The 26,336-nt window shown below is 39.1% G+C and overlaps 1 protein-coding gene across 4 annotated transcripts in view; it reads right to left on the bottom strand.

Annotated features, from left to right (window-relative positions):
* The window catches only part of csnk1g1 (casein kinase 1, gamma 1), a 43,691-nt gene that overhangs the window by 14,257 nt on the left and 3,098 nt on the right, over window positions 1–26,336 (bottom strand). For 2 of the 4 annotated variants that reach the window (XM_037096344.1, XM_037096345.1), the window contains exons 2-11: window positions 20,774–21,204; window positions 20,048–20,088; window positions 16,432–16,501; window positions 5,527–5,678; window positions 3,011–3,245; window positions 2,822–2,907; window positions 2,365–2,449; window positions 2,012–2,160; window positions 1,821–1,928; window positions 642–752 (exon numbers count right to left, since the gene is read on the bottom strand). In XM_037096344.1, coding sequence (XP_036952239.1) covers window positions 642–752; window positions 1,821–1,928; window positions 2,012–2,160; window positions 2,365–2,449; window positions 2,822–2,907; window positions 3,011–3,245; window positions 5,527–5,678; window positions 16,432–16,501; window positions 20,048–20,088; window positions 20,774–20,960 — 1,224 coding nt within the window. In that variant the 5' untranslated portion in view covers window positions 20,961–21,204. The remainder of the gene's footprint in view (window positions 1–641; window positions 753–1,820; window positions 1,929–2,011; window positions 2,161–2,364; window positions 2,450–2,821; window positions 2,908–3,010; window positions 3,246–5,526; window positions 5,679–16,431; window positions 16,502–20,047; window positions 20,089–20,773; window positions 21,205–26,336) is intronic. The other 2 variants (XM_037096346.1, XM_037096347.1) reach the window with 1 other exon arrangement.

Here is a 26,336-nt window from a genome sequence, read left to right as displayed (position 1 = left end):
AGAGGCTTCTTGATCTTGCAAGGAAGCGCCATGAAGAGCTGTCGGACCTGAGATCAAAATGCCACAACCAGGGGTGCTATTTATACAACTAAACCACATTTTCACCATCTGGGGTGGGTGGCACCAGATGACATGCATATGGTGGTGCAGAAAAATAACATTTCCCAGCCAGGGGGTAAAAGGGTGGGGGAGGTATATGGGTGTAGATCTGTCTCACACACAAGGCTAAACTACAAGATCAATGTCCTGTCCTGGTTAAATGTCTGTTATCTACAACTGTACATTTACTTGAGAACCAGAGATGGCAGCAATTACATAAACCAGTAACATTTATTTTATGAACAATTATGAAGTATTGTTTTTTTGTTTTTTTTAGAGGAATACAAAATAAATGTCATCTCAAGTGTAACAATAGCCTGAAGTTAACAATAACAACCAAAATCGGTTTAAAAATGTTCTTTAAAAACTTTCAAAAAAATATTTTCCTTAAAACGTGAACATTGCCTTTAATGACTCCCCTGAGAATCGTTAGGTATGTAACTTTAAACGTTACATATTTTTCTGGATTAGATCCTATGAGACAGATCTGACTCCATAGAGACTGGGTGGGGCTGTTGGTTGATCAGGTGAGGGGTGTATACCTGCACTGAGCCCCCGTGCCTGTCCGCTGCCAGGTGGGAGGTCAGATAGGAGGAGTTTGCTTGGCGTGTGGGCTGCACCTCCCATGCTCCTCGTCGATCTGAGACCGCTGTCTGCTCGGGGGTGTCGGTGATGGGAGGGGGGTGCGATGGGAGGGGGTGGGGGTGAGGGGAGTGATGGAATAGTTGTGTTAGGAAATATGGGTAAATGGGTGCGCGAGGCCAGGTGACATGCAAAGCAGCAGAAATGGAGAAGAAAAATAAATGTAACAAAATAAAAAACTGAAATCAAAATCAAAGCAAGGCTTCAGCCAGAGAACTGAACCAGGAACTAATGAGCCTGAAGCCAAACAGAGGAAAAGCTCTCACATCTCTAACTTTGGCCTCAATCTCATTACACTTAAATAAGACACAAGTTAAACCTGAAGTAGCCGACTGTACTGGATGAATCTATCTTTTTGATGAACAAGATGCTGTTCATCAAAGGCTTTTCTTTGAGACAGCATTTAACAATCATAATCCAACGAACATTCAGCAGATAACTCACTGAAACGTGATCAAAATCCTTAATTGTTAGAAAAACAGAATACAAATTTGCACCATAGCTCAGAAACCACAACATAATAATGCTGAGGTAAACTTAAGTCCCTTGAAAATGTTGGAAATGAAACATACCTGCACTTTTTCTGATGTTCTCTCCTGTTTAGTCTAACCAAGGAATACATGAATTCTGCCTTCACTATCTCTTAATCCATCTCATTTCAGTGTAGTACTACAGTATGTGAATGCATATCAGATATCCTCCTCCAATTGTTTGTGTATTCAGCAGCATGCTGCCACCTGGAGAAAAATAACTTTTTACTTTTTTGGGATGGAACAGTGGGAGAAGCTTGTTCTGGCTGTGTTTTTCAATAATGAGACAACATCTCATTTGCAGGAGCTGAACAATAAATGTTGCTGGTGAGAGCTGTGTTTTTGCCCAGACTACACATTGTAAACTTTTCGTTAGCTGTCTAGTCAACTCTCTGTTAACATAGTGTTAACTACCAAGCTCATGTCAATCGAAACCAATGTGCCGCATGTTTTCTCTCAATGCACAAGTGCTTCATACAAACATGTACTACATGTGCTTGATCCCCTTGACACACACACCCACACGCCTAAAAACAAAACCTGGCGTACCTGATTTCTGATCGGTTGTTGCTGTGAGGGCCGGTCTCTGTGAGGATGGCTCTCTCTCGTGACTGCAGATGCTCCAGAGTCTATATGAACAGACCCCACTGGTGTAGGCTGACAGGAATGATAATGAGTTAAATGCTGTGCAGTCAGAACTCTTAATGGATTCTGTTTGACAGTTTATGTGCGTCACTTACTATCTGCCTGCCAACCCAGTCGTAAGTGTAGTCAAAGGTGTATCCTTTTCGCTCAAACAGTTCAGTGAACAGAGTCCTCAGATATTCATAGTCAGGCTTTTCAAAGAAGTCCAACCGTCTCACATATCGCAGGTAAGTGGCCATCTCCTCTGGATTACACAGAAAGGAAAAAAAATACTGGTTTAACCTTTGTAATTGATACTGTAATTCTAAAATGTTGTGGGATGACTTTTCAAACAATTTTATTTGGGGTAAAGAAAAACAGGTCAAATCACAGCCAATATCTGTAATGACCATCATCCAGCTTTACACCCTGATCATGTGTATTTCACAGCCGTCAATCATCAGTGTACCTGGGAAGTTCTCACAGAGGACCTCGATGGGAGTGTTTCGTTTTGTGTCTCCGATCTTTTGGTATCGCTCTTTCAACGTGTCGGCCTGCAGTAGATTTAAATCAGAAAGACATGTGAACCATTTCTGATGTCGAGCACATTCTCATATATTCTTTTTTCTTAATGCAGATTAGTTAAAAGAAAATCTTCACTCCTGATTGTCTGTGTACTGACTTACACACAGTGACGATTGGTCAGTCTGTACCATTACCTCTTTGGAAATTTTAAATTCAGAAGTTGTATTTTAATGCAAAATTTCAACATAATCTGGTCATAAAACCCTGCATGAAAGAATGATACTGGTCTCATTATCAGATTATGATTCAGAGGCAGACTGTCATGACATCAAGTCAGCTCTGAGTTGTTTTACATTTCAAATGATTTTCTTCTACAGAACACTTCCATATCCTTGGCATACCTTCAGTCCTTGCCACGGTAGACTCCCACGAAGGAAATACATGAACATGTGGCCCAAGGCCTCCAGGTCATCTCGCCGGCTTTGCTCTATATCAGCAGATATATCATAATACTGAGAGAGTGCCAAACCATCTTATACAACAGAGACTCATGTATAATAAAGAAAACAAATCTATGGAATGGATCTCACCTTTCCCTAAATGTGTATTGATGGACATATATCGAGCAGTGCCAGTCAAGCTCTTATGCTCCCGGTATGGAATGTGTTTTTTGGTCTCGGGGTCGATGTATTCTTTGGCCAGGCCAAAGTCAATGATGTGGATGATGTGTTCCTTTTTATTCCCTTGCCGTCCGATGAGAAAGTTCTCAGGTTTGACATCTCTATAGATGAGGTTTTTAGAGTGCACGTACTCCATTCGAGAAATCTGGTGTGAGAGAATACAACCAAGTCAGCAAGAAGAACAATGAACACAGATCTGATCAAATCACAAACCAGGCGCCAAAGTCAGCAAAAATGGGAATCAAGTTGTCAAAAAGACTGTCAAACTGTCCAAAGTGACAGTTGACTGCTGCGGTACATCAGTCCTCTCATGAGCATTGTAATACAATACTTCCTGAGTGATTGATTTCAGCAGTATTACACATTGAAGGAGCACTATACAGCAAGATCAATTCAGTAATCATGGTTCACACCAATCATCCAGCGTAGACAGTTCAACAAGCCTGTGAAAATTACTCTAGTAACAACATTTGAGTCAAATCATCATGGAGAAAACAAACGCATAACGGAAACCTTGTGTTGCAAACTAGGGGTGTCTGGGTTGATAGACGTTGACCTATACTCATCAGGAAAGGTCTGACGAATGATGCAGTTAAACTGTATTATAAGAAATATAGGATCCAGTGTTTCCTAATACTAGGGACAGAAAGTAGGGACATCTTGGTCTCTGTCACAGTAAGTCTGACTCTCATTTACCTCTACCAAGGATGTTTTCTGACCCGAGTCTGTTGATCAGTTTATCAGCAAGATTATACAAAAAGGGCCCGGTAAGTCAAGAACAGATTGTCAAGGTCACGGCCCCTTAACTTTTGGTCCAGGAATATTTCCCTATTTTAATCAATTTCTCTGGGAATAATGTGTGAATCTGGATGAAAAAAAAACAATCTGACACAGATCTACATAAAAATCCAGATCCAGCAGATTAAAATATATTTTATTAGATAGCAGACTATAAACTTGATTGAATTAAAGGGGGCTGCTGGGATTTGTCATTTGAGTTTTAATGTCTCTTATAAATCTGCCAACTCTATGGAAGTACAACACATGAATACTGGAGTATCCTATTTATGACACAATGACAAAGACATCAACCAAGAAATGAGTCAAGTACTGCTACCAAATCTTTGTCATTGTAAAAACATGCAACTGAAAATTTTGATTATTGAATTACTTTGAATAATCATAGCTGCAACTACAATGTAATATGTATTCTTACTTGATAAATGATGAATTACTTATAAAGCAGTTATCAAGTAATTCATCTTGACTGATTAATGATTGATTCAGTAATTGTCCAGCACTATGCTGCACAGCCACAGTGTCCATTTCTATCACAAAGAAGCTTCATGTAGTGGTTAAAAAATCTGGCTCAACGCTAACAGAGAGCCAAACCATCCTGCAGGGACCCGGGACTACAAAGCACAAGAGATAATGATCAGAATGACACTGTGTTTAGAAATGAGTAATTATAACCACGCGCTCATAGCGGCTTCCTTCTTAGAGTATTGTAATTGACATGAATGACAGCTCACACACGATGGGAAATACTGGAAGCAATGGTGTGAGTAATAAGATCCTTTAGTTGTGTTTGATCTTGAGGGATCCTGATACCATGAAACACTCCGCCTATTACCAGACCAAAAAAAAAGAGCTTGAGTAGGAGTATTAGCTCGCAGCACTTATTGTGGGATCCCTCATTTGTGCCAAAGAATAAAGAGGGAAGTCCCATGTGATAAATACAGGAGGAAAGAACTGCTCTGCAACACCGTGCTTATGTTGTGCCGTTTTGTAGGTTTCCTTACAAATTTGCAGAGGCTATCTGTATTACAAGAGCACTGCAGATTTTGTGCTGACAAAATGAAATGTTAGAAATTTGGAGATGTCTCAGGCGCCTGAGAGACTGGGTCCAACCACCCGCTGAGCTGCTCAAACCTAATGAGATTCAGTGATGGCTTTGCTCTTTTTGACAGCTTCCAGCCTTCCTGACTCTGCCCAACAGTATAGATATACTGACAGATTGCTAATTTGCAGACTGGGGAGACTGCAGCGGTCACACCTCTACAGGCCTCTGGTCCGAAAGTAGGACTCAACCCAACACACACACATTAACACATTATATGGTGTCTTGATTAACATCACAGAAAGACAGAACCAGGCCTTTAATCGAGACAAGCATGATTTAAGCCTAAAGTTGTTGAGCAATGATTTAGTTAACGTTCTAAAAGTGCAAAATATCAGTATGCCTAATTCACCATGTGAGCCATAAAATACGCAGCGACTTTTATTGGCAATTAACAAAAAATTTACAAAAATCTGCCTAGTTCATTTTTCCCATATACATTTTGAATAATAACATACTTCAGTCTTCAGAGGCGACGAGAAGATATATCACAACAACTTCATGTGACATGCTGCCCCGAACTCACCAGCTGAATTGCAATCATTAAAACAGTCTTCAGTGAAAATGTCCTGTCACAAAGGTCAAAGAGGTCCTCTAGACTCGGGCCCAGCAGCTCCAGAACCATGGCGTTGTACTTCCCACAGGGGCCAAAGTAAAACACCTGGGGAACTCCTTCAGCTGAAACACAAGGAGAAAGAAATTAGACTAGTGAGAGACAAAAATCCAAGCCCAATTATACATCAGCACATCTGTCACAGTATCCCAAGTCTTTCCATCTCTGACGTGTTTACAAATGCATCACAGATATAAAAGATCAATGTTACATAGGTGTGATTGGCAAAGGACAAAAAAGCAGGAAAATATACGGCTCCACTATGTCTCTCTTTACATTTATTTTGTCCTGTTGTTTACCAATACAATCTGCTGCTGGTTTGGAGTCACTGGGCCACATGATGTGGAAGATGTCGAAAAAAACGCAATTATTTTGTATTAATATATTTATGCTAAGTAATTTAATGACGGTCCCTAAATGAGTCTCCTGTGATTCAGCACAAGGCTCTAGAGGTGAGCTAACCATCCTCCTGCCGCTAACACTGGGCGAACCTCAGTAAAGTTGCAGCTGGACCTGAGCGAATATCCAACTTAAAACCCTGACTTCACCCCGGGTCGATAAGTCACCTGTTGCAGACTTTGAATAGGATGACAAGGATTTCAGTCACTCAACTTAAACTGTGACATTTAGAAAATATACAAATAGCAGTAATGACAATAATAATCGATTTCAAGATAACTTAGGGTGTAGTGCTTTCACTGTGTGTAACTTAAATTCGCCATTTGCCCGTGATATTGAACCGACAAAAATCATGTCTCTTTTTTGTTTGTTTTTTTGCGGCGGCAGCACTAAAAATCCAGCAGCAGAATGCATATTGGGGAAACACTGACACATGGATAGGGTGGACTACATGCAGAGTGATATGAAGACATGAATCAGAGGCATAAAAAACGTCCCCCACACACACAAAAAAAAACGGTTTTGCATGATTTACGAGGGCCTCATTTTCAGGTCGGAAAAGCCGGATCACAACCCCGGTGTTAAAGACTTCGATAATAAATGAGAAACCACCGGGAAAAACAAAACAAAACAAAAAAAAAATACTAGTTAGAAGATAATTTAAAAAAAAAACAAAAAAAAACAAAAACAGAATATGCCTCCAATGTGTTGTTTATACTAGTGGGAATTCAAGAGAGCCCAGATGTCAAAAGTGTTTATTATTCCTGTCCCTCTTGACTAATGATATTTCTAAGTTGGGTCCAAGGTTAACCATAAGAGGCCTCAAACTGCTCAGACAGGAGGAGGGGAACCACAAGGTTACGGAGCAGAGTAGGCAGAGAAAGCTGCTCGGTAAATATTAACCTTAAAGTAGAATACAACGCAGTGCCTGCAAGCAGAAGTGTGTCACTGAAAACTAATCTTTTCACTGCCTCATATCACATCCTCCCAACTGAATCATATCCTCTCTGCTCTACTCACTCTAATTGCTCCAAAATCCCTTCCATCTGTCACCTTGGCTCTTATTTTACTTGTTGTCACTGTGCAGTTTAGTCAGTATAATGTAAAGTAGAGTTGTAAAAAAAAGTTTGTGAGCTTGAATGTAAAAGGATGGCAGGGTGTGAAGTGTTTTAACTTTTCCTTCATTCATGCAGTTTTAATAACATGATATAAAAGCCCTCAGTGGGAGTTTCTACTTTTGGAACAAGGGCATCGTCGTCCCACATGCACAGTATGAAATTCCTAATGTTTTGCAGGATTTCAAATCGTAAGCACGTTCAAGTCCCATCAATCTATATGTTGTAATTGGGAATGTCTGCATCCTTTGTTGTCTTTGTGACCACATCCTGAACTTCACTCTCAAAGAACTAGGAAATCAGGTCAAACTGTTAATTGCCTTCAGGGGAGCATGATTCAAAGTTTAGTCAGGGTCCTATTAAAAAGGACCCCTCAAGAAACTTCAAAGAAACGCTGCAGCTCCGATCATACAGACCTTGCTTGAACAGACTGCCCAAGCTGCGCTCGGTCCTTGGAAATATTATAATTGCAGAGAAGTTTAAAAACAAAATAAAGGAAGGACATCCTAATTACATTTCATGTCCCTGATTCATATGCTAGTCCTTTATTATTGAGGATCTGCTGACTGCAAAATTTAAAAAAAAATCTAGTGGAGACTGTATTACTGTGTATTCACTAGTTCTGTTAGTCTTGTATGTGTACTTGGGAGATGATGTGTAAGTGCATTTATGCATGTTAAGTTTGTTTATGTATATTTATTGATTTTGCCACATGATATGAGAATGAATCTGAATATCGACATTATCACCGTATAAAGTTGAAATGGTGAACACGCTAGCAAATATAGCTGGAACACCGCTTTAAACATCCAGAGGAACCAGAGCGATACGACCATGGAACTGAAGATGTTTTCCAGCTGGTAAATGCTAATTCAATATTTACTTTCTTTTGAGCTCTGTTTTGGCCTCCACCAACTCCTGAGGAAATGATCTTGCTATTTAAAAACTCAATACTCCACTGTTACTGATCTGCCAAATCAGTCAGTAACATTGGAGGATAGTAAACACAAAATGTTATGTTTCTGGCTGTTAAACCAAAACATGTTAAATGTTAAAATGCCTCATGGAGATGAACAGAGTCTGAGAATTTTTCATTCTTTGCACCTTCTTTTCACATTACAATAGTCATTTGATAGTCATCCCAAGTTAACATACAATATTAATCAGGCATTTTGAAGCCTACATTTTCAAGTCTAATCCAAAGCGGAGTTGGATCTGGAAAAATTTGGGTCAGACTTTAAAATATTTACTTTTTCTGCTATGGCCAATTTCTTAAATTACCCTGCACACACGCCAGCCCACCATATATTGGTTATGTGCTTAATTCATTCACATTTTGTGTGCCATGACTAAGGAGAAATTAGTTGTCACAATTAAGTTTAGTGAAGGGATCAGATTGCCTTCATCAACGTATTATTCTACTCAAGGACTTTTAGTAGAGACTGATAATCAGAAAGATAAATACCAACACTAATCCTGAAGCCGCGCGTTAACGTATTCATGCCAATATGTCGCTGAAGATGTCTGACTTGCCAGCTGGGAAACACACTGCAGTATGAAAGGTAGCATAAATGCTGTCGGCTAGCATATGGGCATGTAGGAGTCATGCCGAGCTCCAGCCTGTGTTTCTGGACACCATTATGCAGTTTTGTGGGTTGCTAATTGTACCATAGGAATGAGTGCCTTGAAACACTGGGTGCCTGTGGGAGGCCTAAAAATGTGTCAGATTGGAGATGTGCTGCAAATAAGTGGATAAACGGGTTGTTCGATTCAAAACAAGGTTGGTCAAGCGTTTTTACCAGCAAAGGAAAAGCAGTGATCGCAGAGCCATCATTACCTAGAGCAGAGCAGTCCTCAACAGAGACTGAATTTGTGTCCTCTGCTGCAAAGTATACGCTGATTCTACAAAAGACTCAAACTCTGATGAAAGCCTTCAATTTTGTAGGTACCACTTTTGACTTCTCTCATTCAATTTTCTTGAAAAATAATGAGAGCAATGCCTGGGCGTAGCACTGACTTGGGCTGGAAGTGATTTTAACAGTGATGTAGGAAGGAGAACTGCATGTGGCACAGACAGACAAACAACATTTTCCAAAAAAACCTCACTGATGGTATGAATCAGTGAGTGAAGGCGCAGAACAACACAGGACAAAAAATAAAGGTTGTTTATCCTCTATTCAAGCAACGTTTGCAGGTATTATGCTTCCAAAAAGGCTTCGGTTTAGACTGTAGATGATGTCTGCTAAAATCCTGCTCGAACCTTACAGACCCATATAAGCATATTTGAACAGTTAGTTTTAGTCATTTTAATGGCCTTAATATGCAAACAAGATATAGTGTGCAGTTGTATAGTGAATGTAACTACACATATTGGATTAAGACGTATCATTAAGACGTATCATGTACACAGGGCTTCCTTGTTGTCCTTCCTCTCCCATATATATATATAATAAATAAATAAATAAATAAATAAATAAATAAATAAATAAATATATAAATATATATATATATATATATATATATATATATATATATATATATATATATATATATATATATATATATATATATATATATATATATATATATATATAAAATAAATAAATATATATATATATATACTCTCCAAAATGAAACATGCGTATGTTTGTACAATTCAAGGCTGTAAATCTGTCAGAGTGCTCCAGTCCCTTTTCATTGCTGAAATATGGAGAAACCGGTTTCCAAGTACTACAGCCCCTAATGCTCATGAGTGTCACCTGGGTTGAGCAGGTAGTATAATCCAGAAGAGCCAAACATGCCATCACTACATTTCATTGCAAGACGACACCAGTGAAAGTTTTTCACAGGTGTTTAAAAAGGTGGAAAGAGGTCTAAAATTTAACACAACAAATATGAGAGCTATAAAATATTATATCAATCAATCTTTGCTCTCTACATCTTAAAATTTAGGGTGAAAAAGATCCATATTGTATATCACTACTCAATGTGGCAGGTTCTGTGATAAGTAGGGGTGGGAATCTTTTGGCACCTCATGATTCGATTCGATTCTGAGGTCAACGATTCAACTCTAAACCGATTATCAATGCATTTTGATGCAATAATTTTTTTGTGTACACTTCCATGCAGGACTTTCCATCACGTCCTACTTTTTTGATGATCACAATTTTAAAGAAAAACAGATTAATTAACTTAATATTTAATTAATATTCAATTATTATAATATTTTATTAAAGAAATGGCTTTTCTTTGTCAAAAATAGATTTAAGTTGAACACAGAATACTCCTGTTACAGGCAATGAGCCTATCCTTGAGAGTTAAACAGAATACTGTAGCCTATATAAAAATAAAAAAAAGCTTTCAATGCAATAATCAATGCATCTTGACACATTATGGACCTATGTATCAGCTCTCATACTAAACAAATGGCTACTTTTGGTCATTGATAATAAAAAATAAACATTAATTTTTCTTTAGGTTTCATTTTAAAAAAAGCTGCTCTCAATCAAAGATAAGAATACGACTCCTATCACAAAATTATGGGTGACAGGCAGCATATCCCAATGCTATGCTACTTTATGCCGCTTGCATTTCAACACATTGTGCCAAAAAGTTGTTGCACAACGTGCTGAAATGCAAGCGGTGTGCAACAAAGCGCGACTGAATACAGACGCAATACAGAATCCTTGGCAATCAAAGTTACGATAGAGTTTGTAATTTGCTTCTGTCTTTCCGAGCTGAGTGGAATATTTGATATCGCTTTCTTAATGGTCCTCTAGGTGGAAGCAACTACAACCATGCTTCCACATGCTTGCTGTTAAAGCAGAGGCTGTTAGTTGTTTTTTTTGTTATGTGCGCACCATCGAATGTCCGGGCGCTGCACTTAGGCAATTACGAGTTCCGCCTCTTGCGTTCCGTCAACACTACACTGTCAATAAGTATTTAGAAAAACGATTTTTGACTTTTGTTTTGATTCAGAATCATCCATGTCGCGATGCGTCCACATGCAACCTGCTGGTCATCTGAAACCGGAGTCCAGGGTGAGGTTTTCGGCCGATTTGGGTTTCAGCGGTTGAGTGTGGATAGGACAGCCGTGAATATTTCCATTGCTTACGTCAGAGTAAGCACAGAGTAACGACAGTTAGAAGGTAGTTAGAGGTTATTAACTGGCTTCGCTTGATAACTTGGACTTGACAAAGTTCTTTATTGTGGTGCTGTCAGCAGTGTTCGGCTGTCATGTCCAGCTGCTCAACCTAATGCAACAACGGCGGCGCTTGGGTGAGCAACGAAGGGGACTGCTCCTCTTGCTAGCAAACAAACGATGCACCCTTGCGAGTCGCCATTGTTGCCTGTGTTTTGGCATTTGCCACACTTCCCCCTTTCCGGTTTTAAACTATTTTGATCGGTTAAAACAGCCTTCCCGTTTTATCTTACATCCCCATCTATTGCTGTGGCATATGTATTACACGTATATTGCATCACTTGGTGGTGGATTTTACGGTTGCATGTGTACAGAGTTATTCTCGGTTATTTTTATTACAACACTTGTGTGGACGCGGAATTTTATTTAACAAAACCTTGGTTGCAAAATAAACTGGTCTGGTGTGGACAGGGCCTAAGAATTGATCATTTCTCCCATCCCTAGTGATAAGGTAGAGAAATCATAGGTAATACAGTTTTATAAGACTTTTGCAAAGTGTATCAGCTCTGTCAGCCACTTAATGAAACATCCTGTCCTGTGTAGAGTGATAAAAGAATATATTTTCCTCTGCATTACTGTAATCTAATAAAGGTGTTGGCTGCAGTCCTTTACAACAAAAGGAGAAAATGATGAAGCTGAATTAGATGATTGAGCAAGACTGAAAGGCACTGGCCCAAATCTCACTGCCACCAATTTCTGTGTGCCATTTTTCCACCTGCTGTCAAAGACCAGATCTTTCTCTGGACTATGATGAGACCAGTCCTGAGCTTGGATTTTTTCGTGACTACAAATTGGCAGCATGTGTTAGAATGAACATGTTTCTGTTACCCTGTGTGTGTGTGTGTGTGTGCTGTAATAGACCGGTCACCTGCAAAGACTGTGACTGAATTGGCGACGTAGAGAGGAGAGACGTGCTGTTCACGTTGATTCTGCGGTGGCTCTCCAGAATATATAATGCCTCTTCTGTGATTGCTCGATGCCTGTGACTAGTTAAATTTATGTCAGACATATTTGCTGGCTGGCTTCAGTTCAGCAGCTGCACCGCTGGCTGTCAATCTGTTCATTTGTTTGATCATATATTTGACCACCAGCCATTCACTTATATTCTGTGTATTACAGAGCTGCAGTCAGAGACAACAAACCAACCTTAATTAACTAAAAAAACTACTTTAAATATTTAAAGAGTAAAACAAATCTGCAACCTTTAATTGTTTAATAAACTGTGTCTACAAATAGCTGTAAGAATGTCACGGAGTGGAGCTGTGCAGTGTGAGACTCGACCCATATACATGTCGGTTGGCCAATATTATTAGCCAGTGATGGCCTGTCACAGATATATTGGTATCGGCCTATATGTTGCAGAAAAAGATACTTGAGATCATTTTCTACAGTGATGTTTACAGTTTCAGTGACCTCGTGTAATTTTAGACAATAAGAGTTTAATGTAAATCTGTGATGTCACCTTCCTCCATCGTATATCTTTGTTACAAGTGCTTGAAAATCACACTTGAGGGATCACTGCACAAACTGTGTACATAAACTGGTATATTGATATCAGAGTATTTCCTTCCCTAATACCTGTATCAGCCCCAAAAACCACACATCGGTTGGGGCTTATCAGACACCCTGTTCTTTTTTCTGTTCCAGCAAAGAAACACCTAAATATCACAATGTAAATTGTGTTTTCTGTGTAAAAAGTACATACGTAGGACGACTGGCTATCTTTGAAAACTCGTCCATCTTGTACTTGGTGGTTACATCTCCAAACTGATCTCCAGCACACAGCTGATGGCTACATGGTTTATTAACATGATGTAAAAGAAGTGCATATTTAATGGGTTCAGTGTGAACAGAGAGCAACCAATGCCACATAAAAGTCAGAGACTCCTGCTGTCAGGGTTGTAAGAAATAAACATTTGTAATTATATTGTAACTCTGATGTAGAAACTTTGTACACTATCATTCTATGCAGCACGACAGCTACACGAGCATTCTGTTGTCTTTGCTTTTTAAGGGTCATGTTAAGGAGGATTCTTAGGATGTCAAGATTTGCAGAGTAAATGCATTTCTTCAGTGGCCATGAAAAACTGTCTACGTGGCACAGGCCAATCATTACATCTTTAGGTAAAGGTGCATACTCCAGACTTCAGTCAATTAACAGCATGATCTCAGCTTTATCTAATACATACACATCAGCGTTCATGTTGTACACCATATGACTGTAATGCCAGATCACGTTTCACAAGGAAACGCTGATGACAGACAGCTTAGTCACGATGACTAATGATGCAGCCAAAATGACAGTAGACAACAATGTTTTTATGTAGCACCTGAAGCCTTTCTGTCGATCATGTGACTACAGAAAAAATATTCTCTAGTTTTTCATTAAAACTTAGTTTTAATGTTCAGTACTTTTAATATCCCTCTTGTAATGGTTTTTAAGACTGTACGGTTGTAAACTGAAATATTTATATATTGACTTGAAGGGTGAACAGAGCATTAACAGACACTCTATTCTTAACAATGATCCATGTTTTCACATTAGTGGGAACAGATATCTCTGAGAAGACCTCCGGCCTTTCCTTTACATGTTTGTAAAATCTAGTAAGCTCTGTCACTGTGGGAAATGTTTACATCTTGGGACTGTAATGGTCACAGAGCTGGTTTAGCGTTTCACAAGGAGGTATGGCTGCCAATACCCTCAACAGCTCAATAGTGTGCATCCACCCACGAACAAACTCTCTTGATCTTCAAAACTGTCTTGTCCTCAACACATTAATGCCTCACAATGGCTGTCTAATAAAACCAGAGCAGCACTGAAGCTGTTATTGACAGCACTGACAAATATTCTTGAATAATTTCTGGAAGGAGGTGTTTCATTCCTAACTGAATCATCCTCATTAATATCCAGTGACAGTTGGTTGTGCACCAGATACAACACCTGATTGAGCATCTGAGTCAAACCACATTAATTCATAAAGACCCTGTCGCACAGACACTGTGACAACCACACTGGCTGAGAGGAATGTGCCGCAGCACACAGCCAAGAAGAAATGAGGTCACGTTATCCCATCTGGAGAAGAGGACAGAGGCAGGTTAGTACTAAGAGGCAGACCCACTCTCTAAATATTTAATGAGTTTCCGCACAGTTGGCCTTTTCCAGCCCTTGCCTTTGCAAAACAATAGCCATTATACTCTCAGTCTGGTTATCATATATACATGTAGAGCTCCAAAAAGCACATTAAAGACGATACACCACTACAACGTAGCTGCTGTGATCTAAATTGTAGCTGAGACCAACTTTAACCTGCAACATTGTGACTTAACTGATTTGTAACACATGTAATTAATAAACAGCATGATCAAATGTATCTCTAATCAATCAACAGCTTAGGTGCATTCTTGTGACAACCAGCGTAATGTATACATTATTCTTAACCATTTTACCAGAAGAGCAGCGAACAACTATTAAAAAAGATTTTTCTATTGTTCTATTGTTTCTCATGGTCACACCCATTTCCTCTGGTACGACGACTAAAAAAGATTGCCCTTATTTTATTTCTCTGTTGAAGTCATTTCATCCTCACAAGATTGTGGTCAGCGGTTGGTGTAACAGTAATGCATCAGCAGACCTTGACTAATCTTTTATGATTAACTCTCAGGGGAGAAGAGTTAAAGGAAGAGTAGTGGAAAAGCCTTGTCGATTATGGGCAAGAAATAGGAGGATCTGGGAAAGGACAAATGCAGTTATGTCTGTATTTGTACCATCAGTGTTGACGTCATTATTCAGCAACATAAATCACACAGTGTTGGGCAGAAACTGTTGCCAGTGAACATTTTGTGTCATAAAGGAAAAATAAAAATTAGAACAGTGAAAAAAATAATCATTTAATGGGGTGAAAGATGTGCCTCCACATGTCAGGAGGAGCTACATTTCGAACAATTGGGTTGGAACTGAACACCAGAAACAATAAATGAGTACTGGATGGTACACACCAGTAGTGCGCTAAAAGGATCAGCAGTGATATTTGCTGAAGTGTCCACGAAGTTAATGGTCGCCTGATATCTGGATAGACTTTACAGCATGCATAATTTTAAATATCCCAAATAATTACAGACCATCTGGTGATGTGGATTAGTGCCAACCTTTGACCACATGCGCTAGCCTCATGCAGTGACAGTAACTTTGATTCAGTATTCGCGGGTGTTTTAATGGAACAACAGAAAACTAATCAAATAAATCAGTTTCTTCACTTTACACAGCACCATGTCAATGTATAATAGCGGAGATATACATCGCTGCAGGCAAATTAAAGTGCAAGTTTTGTCAGATAACTATGCACACTAAGGTCAAACCTCACAGGTTTATCTCCCTGATGTGATTATAATCAACAGTTTTATAATAAGATGTGTCAAGTGACTCTGTCTAATGTAAAATGGGTCACTTTAGCTATGAACCTGCAGAGAATCTTCTCCCAACTCTGCAGCTATGTGGAGCTTGAACTCATCATTTTGGTTTTTAGAGCCTGCAACTTCTCAGAAAACAAGAATAAAGTTTAAAACTAACGGCAGGACACTTATAAATCTGTCTTGAGTTGACAGAGAACCACAGAGAGCCAGTGTGACACGCTGAATAATACAGAAGACGCTGAGGTTATTATTATTGGACACATGCATTAAGGCTATTAGAGCGAGCAGAAGTTACACTTTCAAATAAAGGCAGTAACACATCCTGCATATTCTGCCTGATAAAACAAAAGGGCTTTTCAATGAATGAGACCATCAGCTGTTGCATCCGTTTTTTGTGGGTGTTTAACAAACTTTATGTCAACACTGCGCATATTGAATTGCACTGCTGGTACATCTAACGTAAAGCAAGGTCACTGGTTAACAGGCTTTATATGCACAAAGCCAGTCACACACTTATGTACACAAAGTCCTAGAGAGATTAAAATGAGTTGCTGACACAGCTTAATATCAATACGTAACCTGAGTAATCACTTGTTGTGGAAATGATGCAATCTTCCGAACTGATCTTCCAAAACAGTCAAATCATTGTGATGCAGTCACACCACGTGGAGCCACAGACATCTGTGACCTTACCTGTAGTTCCCAGAGTTTTGTAGAACCGGTACTCTAGATGCAACTGTGGCGCCCTCGACTTGACTGGTTCCTGTACGGTGGACACATCCAGACCACAGCTCAGTTAACAACTTAATAATATATCTTAATAATTAATAACTTCAGAAACTGGGATTTATCAGTGAAAAACACAGCTAAAACAGAATTGATCTATTAAACCAGAAAGTAAATTCATGTTTTTTCATTTAGAAATTAAATGTCTTTTCTGTTTGTCAACTATTTTTGATGACTCATTTTACACTCCAGGGCATTCATAAATTTCCAATGAAACGTGATACAGTATTTGGCATGAAGCAAGAATTCCCTCCCACTGTGTAACATTAGTTGGTTTCGTCTACCAAAACAAACTGGCAGTAGTGTATGTGTAGCTTTCACACACATCACCAGCAGCTCATTCCTCCATCAAAAGCTCAAATCCATAAATGATGTCCTGGACTGAAAATACGTCATCTTTGTCCTCTGAAATGGTCATTTTCAGCATTTTTCCAAAAGTTACAATCACCCAAAACATCACAATGTGAAAAATGTCAATCCCCCCCAGAAAAAGCTGATAATCACTGAATTACAGGGACAATCCAATGTCACCTGGAAACAAGTCATTGTCTGTTATGTCTGGGAAACTGACTTGAGTCTGAACTACAGACACTCCCAGATTTTTTAGAGTGCTGATAATGCCCCCACATACTAAAATATCTTCCCAGTTACCTCGTGTTTTGAAACAGAAACACATTTTAGTGAGACATTTCTTTATTGTATAAAAGCACTACATCTGTGTCAGCACACCATGAGCACTCTGTAGTTTGGTAACCTCAATACTTTGATACTGTTGTAGTGTGTATTACTCTCTGGTGAGCAATAATAAAAGCATGAGTCAGGAGTCATGATTTCCAGTCCAACAGCCACTGGAAAGACACACCTTGCCAAGAATCTACACCTCATTCATATTTCCAGATCAGTCCCGTATGACAGGGGTCTTCAACGTCTTCCAGGCCAAGGACCCCCAAACTGATGGAGAGATGGAGCGGGGACCCCCTACTTATACTGTATATAGTATAAAATTGTGTTTTATATTAAACTGGTCCTATAGTGCCATGTATAAATGTACCTCGTTACTGTGCATTCAATACTAAGATATTCAAATAATACACAGGTTAATATATTCATGTTTATTTTAAACACGTTCAAGGCACAGTGAGTAGGGTGGCCATGCCACTGCCATTCATAAACATAACATAACAAACTGATACCTGCCAAGATCAACAATGTCTGTCAATTGCATGTAATCATGCATAAAAGCTATTCAAATAGACATTTTTAAAACATAAATGTGGAAACGAGAATTAGTGATGCTTGTTAGTGCCAATGGCATGCATAAACATACCTGTTATCTTGCATACAATACTGGACTACTAACATTATTGACAGATTCATGTTTTAATTTTAAACATACATGTAGTATGGGGAGTGAATCCTCAAACCATCTATGGTTGGCATACATATACCCACATTAGTGAGATGTCTGACCCTGATGAGTAGCACACAACTTGCCTAACCTTGGATGTATGGAGGTTGTCAGGCAGAGAGTCATATTAGCCTCAGGCTGCAGTCTTGACGTGTATTTGTTTTTAAGGTAGGTGAGTGAGGAAAATCCACTTTCACAATGACATGTTGTAGCAAAGGGCAAAGGGCTCATCATTGCCTTTGCTGCCAGTTGAGGAAATTCTTTCTGGCACGATATCCAGAACTGAGTGAATGGTTTAGTTTCATACATGTTTCTGAACGTGCCGTCAGTGGACAGTTCAATGAGCTGATTCTCCACTGACACCGTCAGGCATGCGCCGTCTGCTGCGTTGTCTCTGAATGGAAACTGTGTCCATGTCTTGTCCCTGCGTAAGGAGTCGGCCTTCTCCTTCAGCAGCATAGAGATTAGAGAAGAGTTTGCACAGCACTCTTCTTGACTATATTCACAACTTTCATGACTGAGTCCATGACATCAGACAGTTCAGCGCTCCTGTCCTTGGCAACAAGTGACTCTCTGTGCAACATGCAGTGCGTCCAAACCACCTATGGAGGCACATCCCTGACACGCGCGATTAGACCACTTTTTAATCCAGCCATGGCTCTTGCGCCGTCGGTACACGGTGCAACACATTTTGCCCATGAAATGTCATTTTCTTTGAAGAACGCGTCAATCACTTTGAAGATTTCAATACTTGTTGTGCGTTCAGGAAGGCGCTTACAAAACAAAAATTCCTCCTGCATTTCATTTTGATCCAAAGCGCACAAACCAGAAGCTACGCGTCCTTTGACACATCCGTTGATTCATCCAGCTCTAATGCAAATGCATCTGCCAATCTCAGCTTCTCTATCAGTTGCACCCTCACACCTGATGCCATCTTGTCAATACGGCGAGCAATGGTTGTGTCCAACAAAGGAACAGTTTTCAGTTTATTAATGTCAATATCATTCCCATACATTGTTTTACACATGTCAGTTGCTGAAGGCAATATTAAATCCTCTCCAATCGTGTATGGCTGTTGTTCTTTTGGGCAATCCAAAGTGCAACTTGATAAGAGCAAGCTAGCTCACCAACTTTGGCTGATTTTTTCATCAGTGTCTGCTGGCCTTGGAGGGATTTGAGACAAGTTTGGAAGTATTCAAGGGATTTGTCTTTTAAGTGACTGTGGGTTGTCTTCTAGTGACGCTGCAGCTTTGTTGGCTTCATAGACTTGTTTGACAGCACAGTAAAACAGGTGGAGGGTAGGCCTTTCTCTTTTGTGCTTGTGGGTTTTTTTTGTACTGTTAAAAAACAATCAATTTTCTCATTTTTTCGATCCAAACATAAACACTAGCTGCTAGCATAATAAGAATGGGCTCTCAGCCAATCACGGGGAACTTGACAGAGCTAGGGTGTCACATACGGCCTCGTGATTGGCACAGTAGCGATAGGGGCGGGTCATCTTCATTGATGGCGACAGGTATTGTGAATAAACCAGTGCCCAGCTTGAAGAGCTCCTGTGTGTCACTGAATGTGTGCATTGCTGACTGAAACACATCTTCTGCCTCCACTATCTGGTCACTACAGTGTGTTGGATTCATGTTAATGTACATTTAAAGGCATTTCAATTTGTGGAAAAAAATGCAGGGGGGAATATAGAAAAATGTCTAATCGACAAAAACTTTTGTGACCCCCCCGCAGGACCCCCCTGTTGAAGACCTCTGCCATATGACAACCATCTCAGCACAACCTTCAGACTCATACTTCTGGAAATTAACACAAATGGTTTTGAAAAACATGTAATTCATATCTAACTGAATCTGAACATTCAATTAGCTTACATTTGTACTTTATTATGTATTTTATGTTTATATCAATGAACTGTTTCACTTCCTAATTTTTGCCAACTACTTTATTCAAACCCACTCAGGTATATCACCTGAGTAATAATGAATACTCAGATTCTTTACCATCATATCATACTGATCCTGATTCTAAATGGCTGCCACCTTTTTGGAAATTGGACACATTTTGTCTAACATTTTGTGAAGGTAAATAAAGCAGCAAAAGAAAACTTACCAGTTTAATGGCTACATACTCGTTGGTGTACAGATTTTTACCTGAAAGAAGACGGAAAGAAGCACATATTAGACAAACACAGTGCCCCACTGAAAGCTTCATCAGGAAATAAGATTTTCTTATTCAAATGTATGTATAAATGGTCTGTGCCAGGAAATTATCCACTCGTTCCTTTTCTTCAGTTGTCAGATGCCTAGGTACACTTTACCAAAAAAAGTCCAAGACAAAAACCCTGAGATAAAAATGAAATCTTTTTGATAAGGCCTATCAGCTCTAGATCCAGCCAAATCAATCAATTTTTCTATTTTTATCTTATATGTATATCTTATATTTGTTTGTTCCATTTTATTAAGTGTCCTTTGGTACCCTGAAAGGCGCTATAAAAATTGTATCATTATTATCATCATCATCAATTATCATCATCATCATCAATTATTATTATTATTATTACTAAATTATTGGTCATTATTTGGTCAGCAAAAAAGTCCATTTGAACCCTGAATAGTTCAACAGTACCACAAACTACAGCCTTCAAAAACAACCTTCACGTAGATAGTCCATCGCAGAGCTGCATTAGTGTTGGCTAGGTGAACATGGTTAACTGGTGAACGAGTGAAGTTTCACAAAGAACCATTAAGAAATGTCATAAAAATTCCAACATTCACTTTGTGAACTATTCCATTTTGTCTTGAACCATTTAACACAAGATTAAGACTCTTAACGTACCAAGCTTCAATTCACCAAAGTTTCCACAGCCGATCTTCTTGCCCACACGAAAATTGGGCCCCACCATGAGTACCCCGGAGGAGCTGGAGGAGCCAGATGGTCGAGACGAGTGTCCGCTGCGGCTTCCCTGGGAAACTTTAGCGGCCCTTGCAGGCCGCTCGCCATATTTATCTCTCTGTTGATCCATGGTGTGAGCAGAACAGGTCAGCGGGAGCCAGGAGTGATGTACAGAAAGGCCTCCTGGGCCGGGCCCACCACAGCCACAGCCCTGGTCACTGGCAGTGCCTGGATGGCACAGTCACTCTCATGAGACACGACCTGGCACAGCTAACCGACACTCCTCCCTGTCCTCACCCTGTAACCTCTAACAGCTGTTGAAGAGGCTGATCTCTGTTCTCAGCATTTGTCACAGGAAGGAGAAGGTGGGTGACCTGCAGCAAACACAATGAAACATAATAAAGAAGCAAGACATTAACTTTTCACAGAGAGCAGCACATGGAACATGGCAGTGTGGTTTGGAGGAGATCTCTCCATGTTAGTCTGATAAAATCCCACAAAAATGTTGGCTTCAAAACATTTCAAGATGTAGGCTAGTTTTTCATTGAGCTACTCCGTTAACAAAAAGCTGAAAGTGTATGAATATCTTAGTAGAATAAAAAACAATTACCACAAAATGATGACAGTCAAAAATACCTTTAAATTATATTTCCACTTGAAAGGAATAGATACTGCCACAGCCGGGTTGATAATGAAAACACATTACTACAGCCTCATGAAAACAAGGAAGACCTTGGAAATGTAATTTTAAAAGTGGTTCCACATTTAGGCCATTTCAGTCACTTTTTTCAGTTTTTGAGAAGTGAAAATGAGCAGTCTAATAAACCAGAAATTGAGATCAATTCATGCTGAAAATATTCAGTAATCATCAAGTGCTTTAGTTGAGAACAGTGGCAGGAGAACGGCAGATATTTTGTCATTCATGTTATATTACTGTTTCATTATGCATCTCTAGAAAGCAGTGCACATCTCAGCAGAGCTCCTTTTGCTTCTCTTAACTCTTTTTCTTAACTCCAATTTCAAACGAAGAATCAGGACCACCTATGAAGTCCACCTGTAAACACTAGTTTTACAATCACACATTAACAGCTGAACGTCTTCTAAATGTAACATCACCACACAAATCTTTTATGGAGCTCATGAGTCCTATAAACGCTTGGAATCACTGTTTACACGTAGAGGATTATAATAGAGCACAGGACTGGCTTACTCTAACAGCACTGCAAGGCTAAAGAAGAGATAGTCATCAATTCACAGTGGTCACAGAAAACACAGAGGCGAGCTTGAACATCAACACAAACCTTAAGTCAGAGTTTGTGATCATGAAGGCAACTAAGACTGTTCAGCGCCCACAGCTACAGACTAGCAGACGATGTCAGCAGGATATATTATGTAAACAATTATATAAAGCTACGTCTGCTCACAAGGACACCATAGCTTAACTTGATGGACACTGGTCTGATTCTGTCAAACACTCAACAGAATGTTATTGGCTCCGCTGAACCCCTTCTAACACAAGCAAGGATTATGCAAATATTAAATTATGTGATTATAAAACATCAAGGCAGTTTGGTGAATGATTCAGCAATCCCTAAGACACATGATGTTTATCAAGAGCAGGCCTCCTCTGGGACTTCCTATTCTGGATGTTCGTCTTCTGAAGCTGTTGACTGTAAATGCTGCAAACACCAGTTTCACCCAAAAATATACTTTAAAATATATTGTTTTCCATTGAAACACAACTTCTTACGCTTTCAATAAAAACAACAACAGCTCTACTAATGTTTTCATGACGAGCTCTGAGCATGGAAAGGCTGCTGCTGAAAGTATTTGTGTGTGGGCTTCCGGATGACTCATGCTCAGTATTGCCTGCACAGATCTCGGCATCAAAGACAGCTAGTTTGCTCTCAAGGGCAACTGTGCACTGTTGCTATTACATAAAACCAGGAACAGAACAACATGGCTATAAAACGGGTTTGCTGCAAAGACCAATGGTGAGCTGTAATAGTTTCCATTGTGCAAATAATCATTTGTAGGCCTCTCTAATCCAGGGTGCACCACTGTTTAGATTAGCTCAGTGAGGTGTTCCTCTTGATTGAAGACGGTGGACGCAGCATAATAAAAACAACCTGTGTTCAGTCCGAGCTCGGTACACTCTGCTGATGGCTTCCTGACTGCTGATGTTCACCTCAGAGCCAGACTGCTACCTGAACCTGTAACGCTTCTAGACAGAGCTTCAAATTTTCAGTTTGTTCACATCATTTCTACAATAAAATGAATACACCTGATATTGAATGGGTAATGTGACGCCATATTTCATTTGAGTATGAGCGATTGTTCAAAGGCACTTGGTTGGCACTCTTATTTCTGATTATGTGCTTTCTCCCTTTAAATGGCTGCACACTTTTACAGGTGTTAGTTGAGAATCATCAAATGTTTCAAAAGCTCATTTTCACGCCAAAGACACTTAAATCTTCTTTACATAAAGACTATTTTGCTTTATTTTTGTTTATTTATTGATGAATATTATAATGCAACACACAAGGCAGACCATTAGAGCTGAAATTGACCAGACACAGATTTATGTTGCCCATAATGTTTGATAAGCACATTTGAGGGATCACTGCAAAAAAGGGTGTGTATGTATACGTATATCAATATTTGAATTATTTTCTCTCTAATATCAGTATCAATATTGATCCAAAAAAATCAGATATGTCTTGGACAACTGGTCTGTTGAAGCTCTTCAGGTTTTAGTCAGGACAGTTTACAAGCTGTACTTGTTGTGTGATGTTTTCACGTCATATTCAAAGAATAACAACCAACAATGTAAATCATTTTTCTTTTCTGGGCACAAAACTGAACGTAAAGCTCCTTTGCCTGAGTTTATAATCTGTCATGTGTTTTACTAGTGAGATCTCCACAGCCATATCACATCTTAGACATGTTCAGACATGCCCGTTCTGAGGATCAGGATGGAATAATGAACTTTAAAGTCAAGTAAAGACAGGATCTTAATTCAGAGTGTATACCTCATGATGGGAGGCAAAACATCTGCATTCTTTAATTAAATGAAGTGAATCACGCTGTAAACTGTAATGAGCCAGCAGGTATCATTCATCTTCCGTACTTGTGTATTGCTCCTGAACTAATTTATAAAGATCCTGTCAGATTACAGCTCACATTATGGAAGAGAAGAATCACATCTACAGCTGTAAGATATAATGCTAATCAATATGACAGCCCAACAATAACTACTGATATTACAAAGTTCTATTTCAACTGAAACTGCTTGGGAGTTGTTCATCTTCAGGACATGGCAGTGTTTCATTAGGTTGCATTATTTTAGGAGGGAAATATTTATAAGGTAGCAATCACAAAAACGTTATGACGTGTGACAGACGTTCAGACCAACCTAATAAAGTGAAGAACACATTTAAGCACTTCACTAGATAGTCACGTAGAACAGAACATGTTCTATGGTCTAAACAAAAGGCTTCTTCAGGTAGCAGGTAATGTGGGGAATCCCAGGGCTTTATCCCTGTGTAGCCGGTGCCTGATAGATGACTTGGAGGATACACACCTTTTGGCACCCGATAAAAGGTAATCAAGTTTCTCAGGAGGAGAAGACATGAACAGATTAAGATAATGGACCTTTTCTGCACTGATTAGCTATTGTTTTTTTGACGGTAATTAAAAATGTTGTGCATTGCAGACAAATGTCTCAGAATTTGTTGTTTTTGCCAGACTTGCTTCAACTATTCAACAAATACACCATGTTTCCTTGTCCAATTTTGTAAAATGTGTACATACAAAGAACACTTACTTTTACACTCTGGTTCAGGTCTCATATTAAAAACATGCTGACGTATACAACAGGCTTTTACTTAGCTAATTACCTTATTTTGGTGAAGTGGAATCAAGTAGCAGTATTCTCTTAAAGGCTCAGCTGACAGATGTTAAAAAATGGCAACCCTTGTTTATCTTATGCAGACCGACTAAAACAAGGGTCGAGATATGGTCAGCCTCCTTTCGGACCGTACAAGCTCCATTAAACCTTGAAGCTTATCAACCGGGAGGTTGATTTATCTTAATCTGGAAAGAAAGACTACATGATAATAAAGCCAATTGTATTTATAACTGAAAAACATCTCGTCTTTTCATTCCGTGTGTTGTCTGAATCAGCTGTTGATTAAATGTCTCTGTGCTCAATTTTGTTATGTATGTTAAAACTATAAATAAAGTTAAAAACAACATCCTGCTGTAAGAAATGTGCTGTCACACAACAGTGTCATCACATCACAAATTATTGATGCTCGTTACCATTTTTTGATACCACCAGGAAAAATTGATTGGGGGCAGAACATTTTGGATTTTTCTTAAAAGATAAATATAACAAGACAACAAGATTTTGTTTTCTAGGCTTATACAGAACAGTGTAATTGTTATAGTAAACACTGAATATCACCCTTACACACACAAAGAATAACAATACTTCAGAAAAAGAGTATCAAAAACGTTTTAAAATATTCAGAATCAATATTTTTGATTTTTTTTACAACACTTTCCAGCAATCAAATCAAAAGAAACTGATATAATTAGAATTGCACGACTACTAGATGAACTAAATACGGGGCTGAAAGGTGCCTGTGTTGAAACAGGATCAACTGTTTTCTCACCTTACAACAAAAAAAACAGTTTATAACACAAGCACAGTTCACTAATTCACACACATTCATACACTGGTGCCAACGGCTCGTCAGGACTGATAACCATTCACATGCGCACTTGGGGTTCAGCATCTCGCTCAAGAACAGAGGGGGACAGGGATCGAACCACCGACCTTCTGTTGGTGGACGAACGTTCTACCAGCCAAGCCACAACCACATTCATGTGAACACGAGCAGCTCACTTCAGCAGATATTAAACCCAGCAGTTAACAGAAATTGCAGTGTGAATGTTATAGCTCTGACTTATGTTAACTCTGGGTGAACAATGTGTGTGTGAAAAGGGGTTAAGTTATCGCAGGGTCAACGCTTGGCTAAGAATATGTTGTGTGAAAAGCCCATTAGTTGGGTTTTGTGCTGGTCTAGACTGGATAAGTGGTAAATGTGGCTGCCTGTTTGATGGTGGTATAGATTTATGACGGTACAGCCTGATGCTTGATGCTCATTTGCATAATGGCATTTAATTTGACTCTAGCTTGGCCTGTAGGAGAGCTTAAGGAATATTAACATCCCTAAGCACATTAATAATTTACATATTTAACATTAAATGCAGGAAATACACAAATGTTTTACACCCTTATAGATTCGCAATTGTTTTTTTCGTTAAAAAAAAAAAAAAGATGCAGACATAATCTAATTTATGGGCTCAGCTCACTTTGTACAGGTGGCCATAAACTAAGACACGAGGCAATAATAATAATAATAATAATAATAATAATAATAATAATAATAATAATAATAATAAGAACATTCACACACACACTTACCAGGATTTATTT

The sequence above is a fragment of the Acanthopagrus latus genome, chromosome 4 (assembly GCF_904848185.1).
Source record: "Acanthopagrus latus isolate v.2019 chromosome 4, fAcaLat1.1, whole genome shotgun sequence".
In the NCBI taxonomy this organism is placed as follows: Eukaryota; Metazoa; Chordata; class Actinopteri; order Spariformes; family Sparidae; genus Acanthopagrus; species Acanthopagrus latus.
This window is presented reverse-complemented; position numbering and strand designations above follow the sequence as displayed.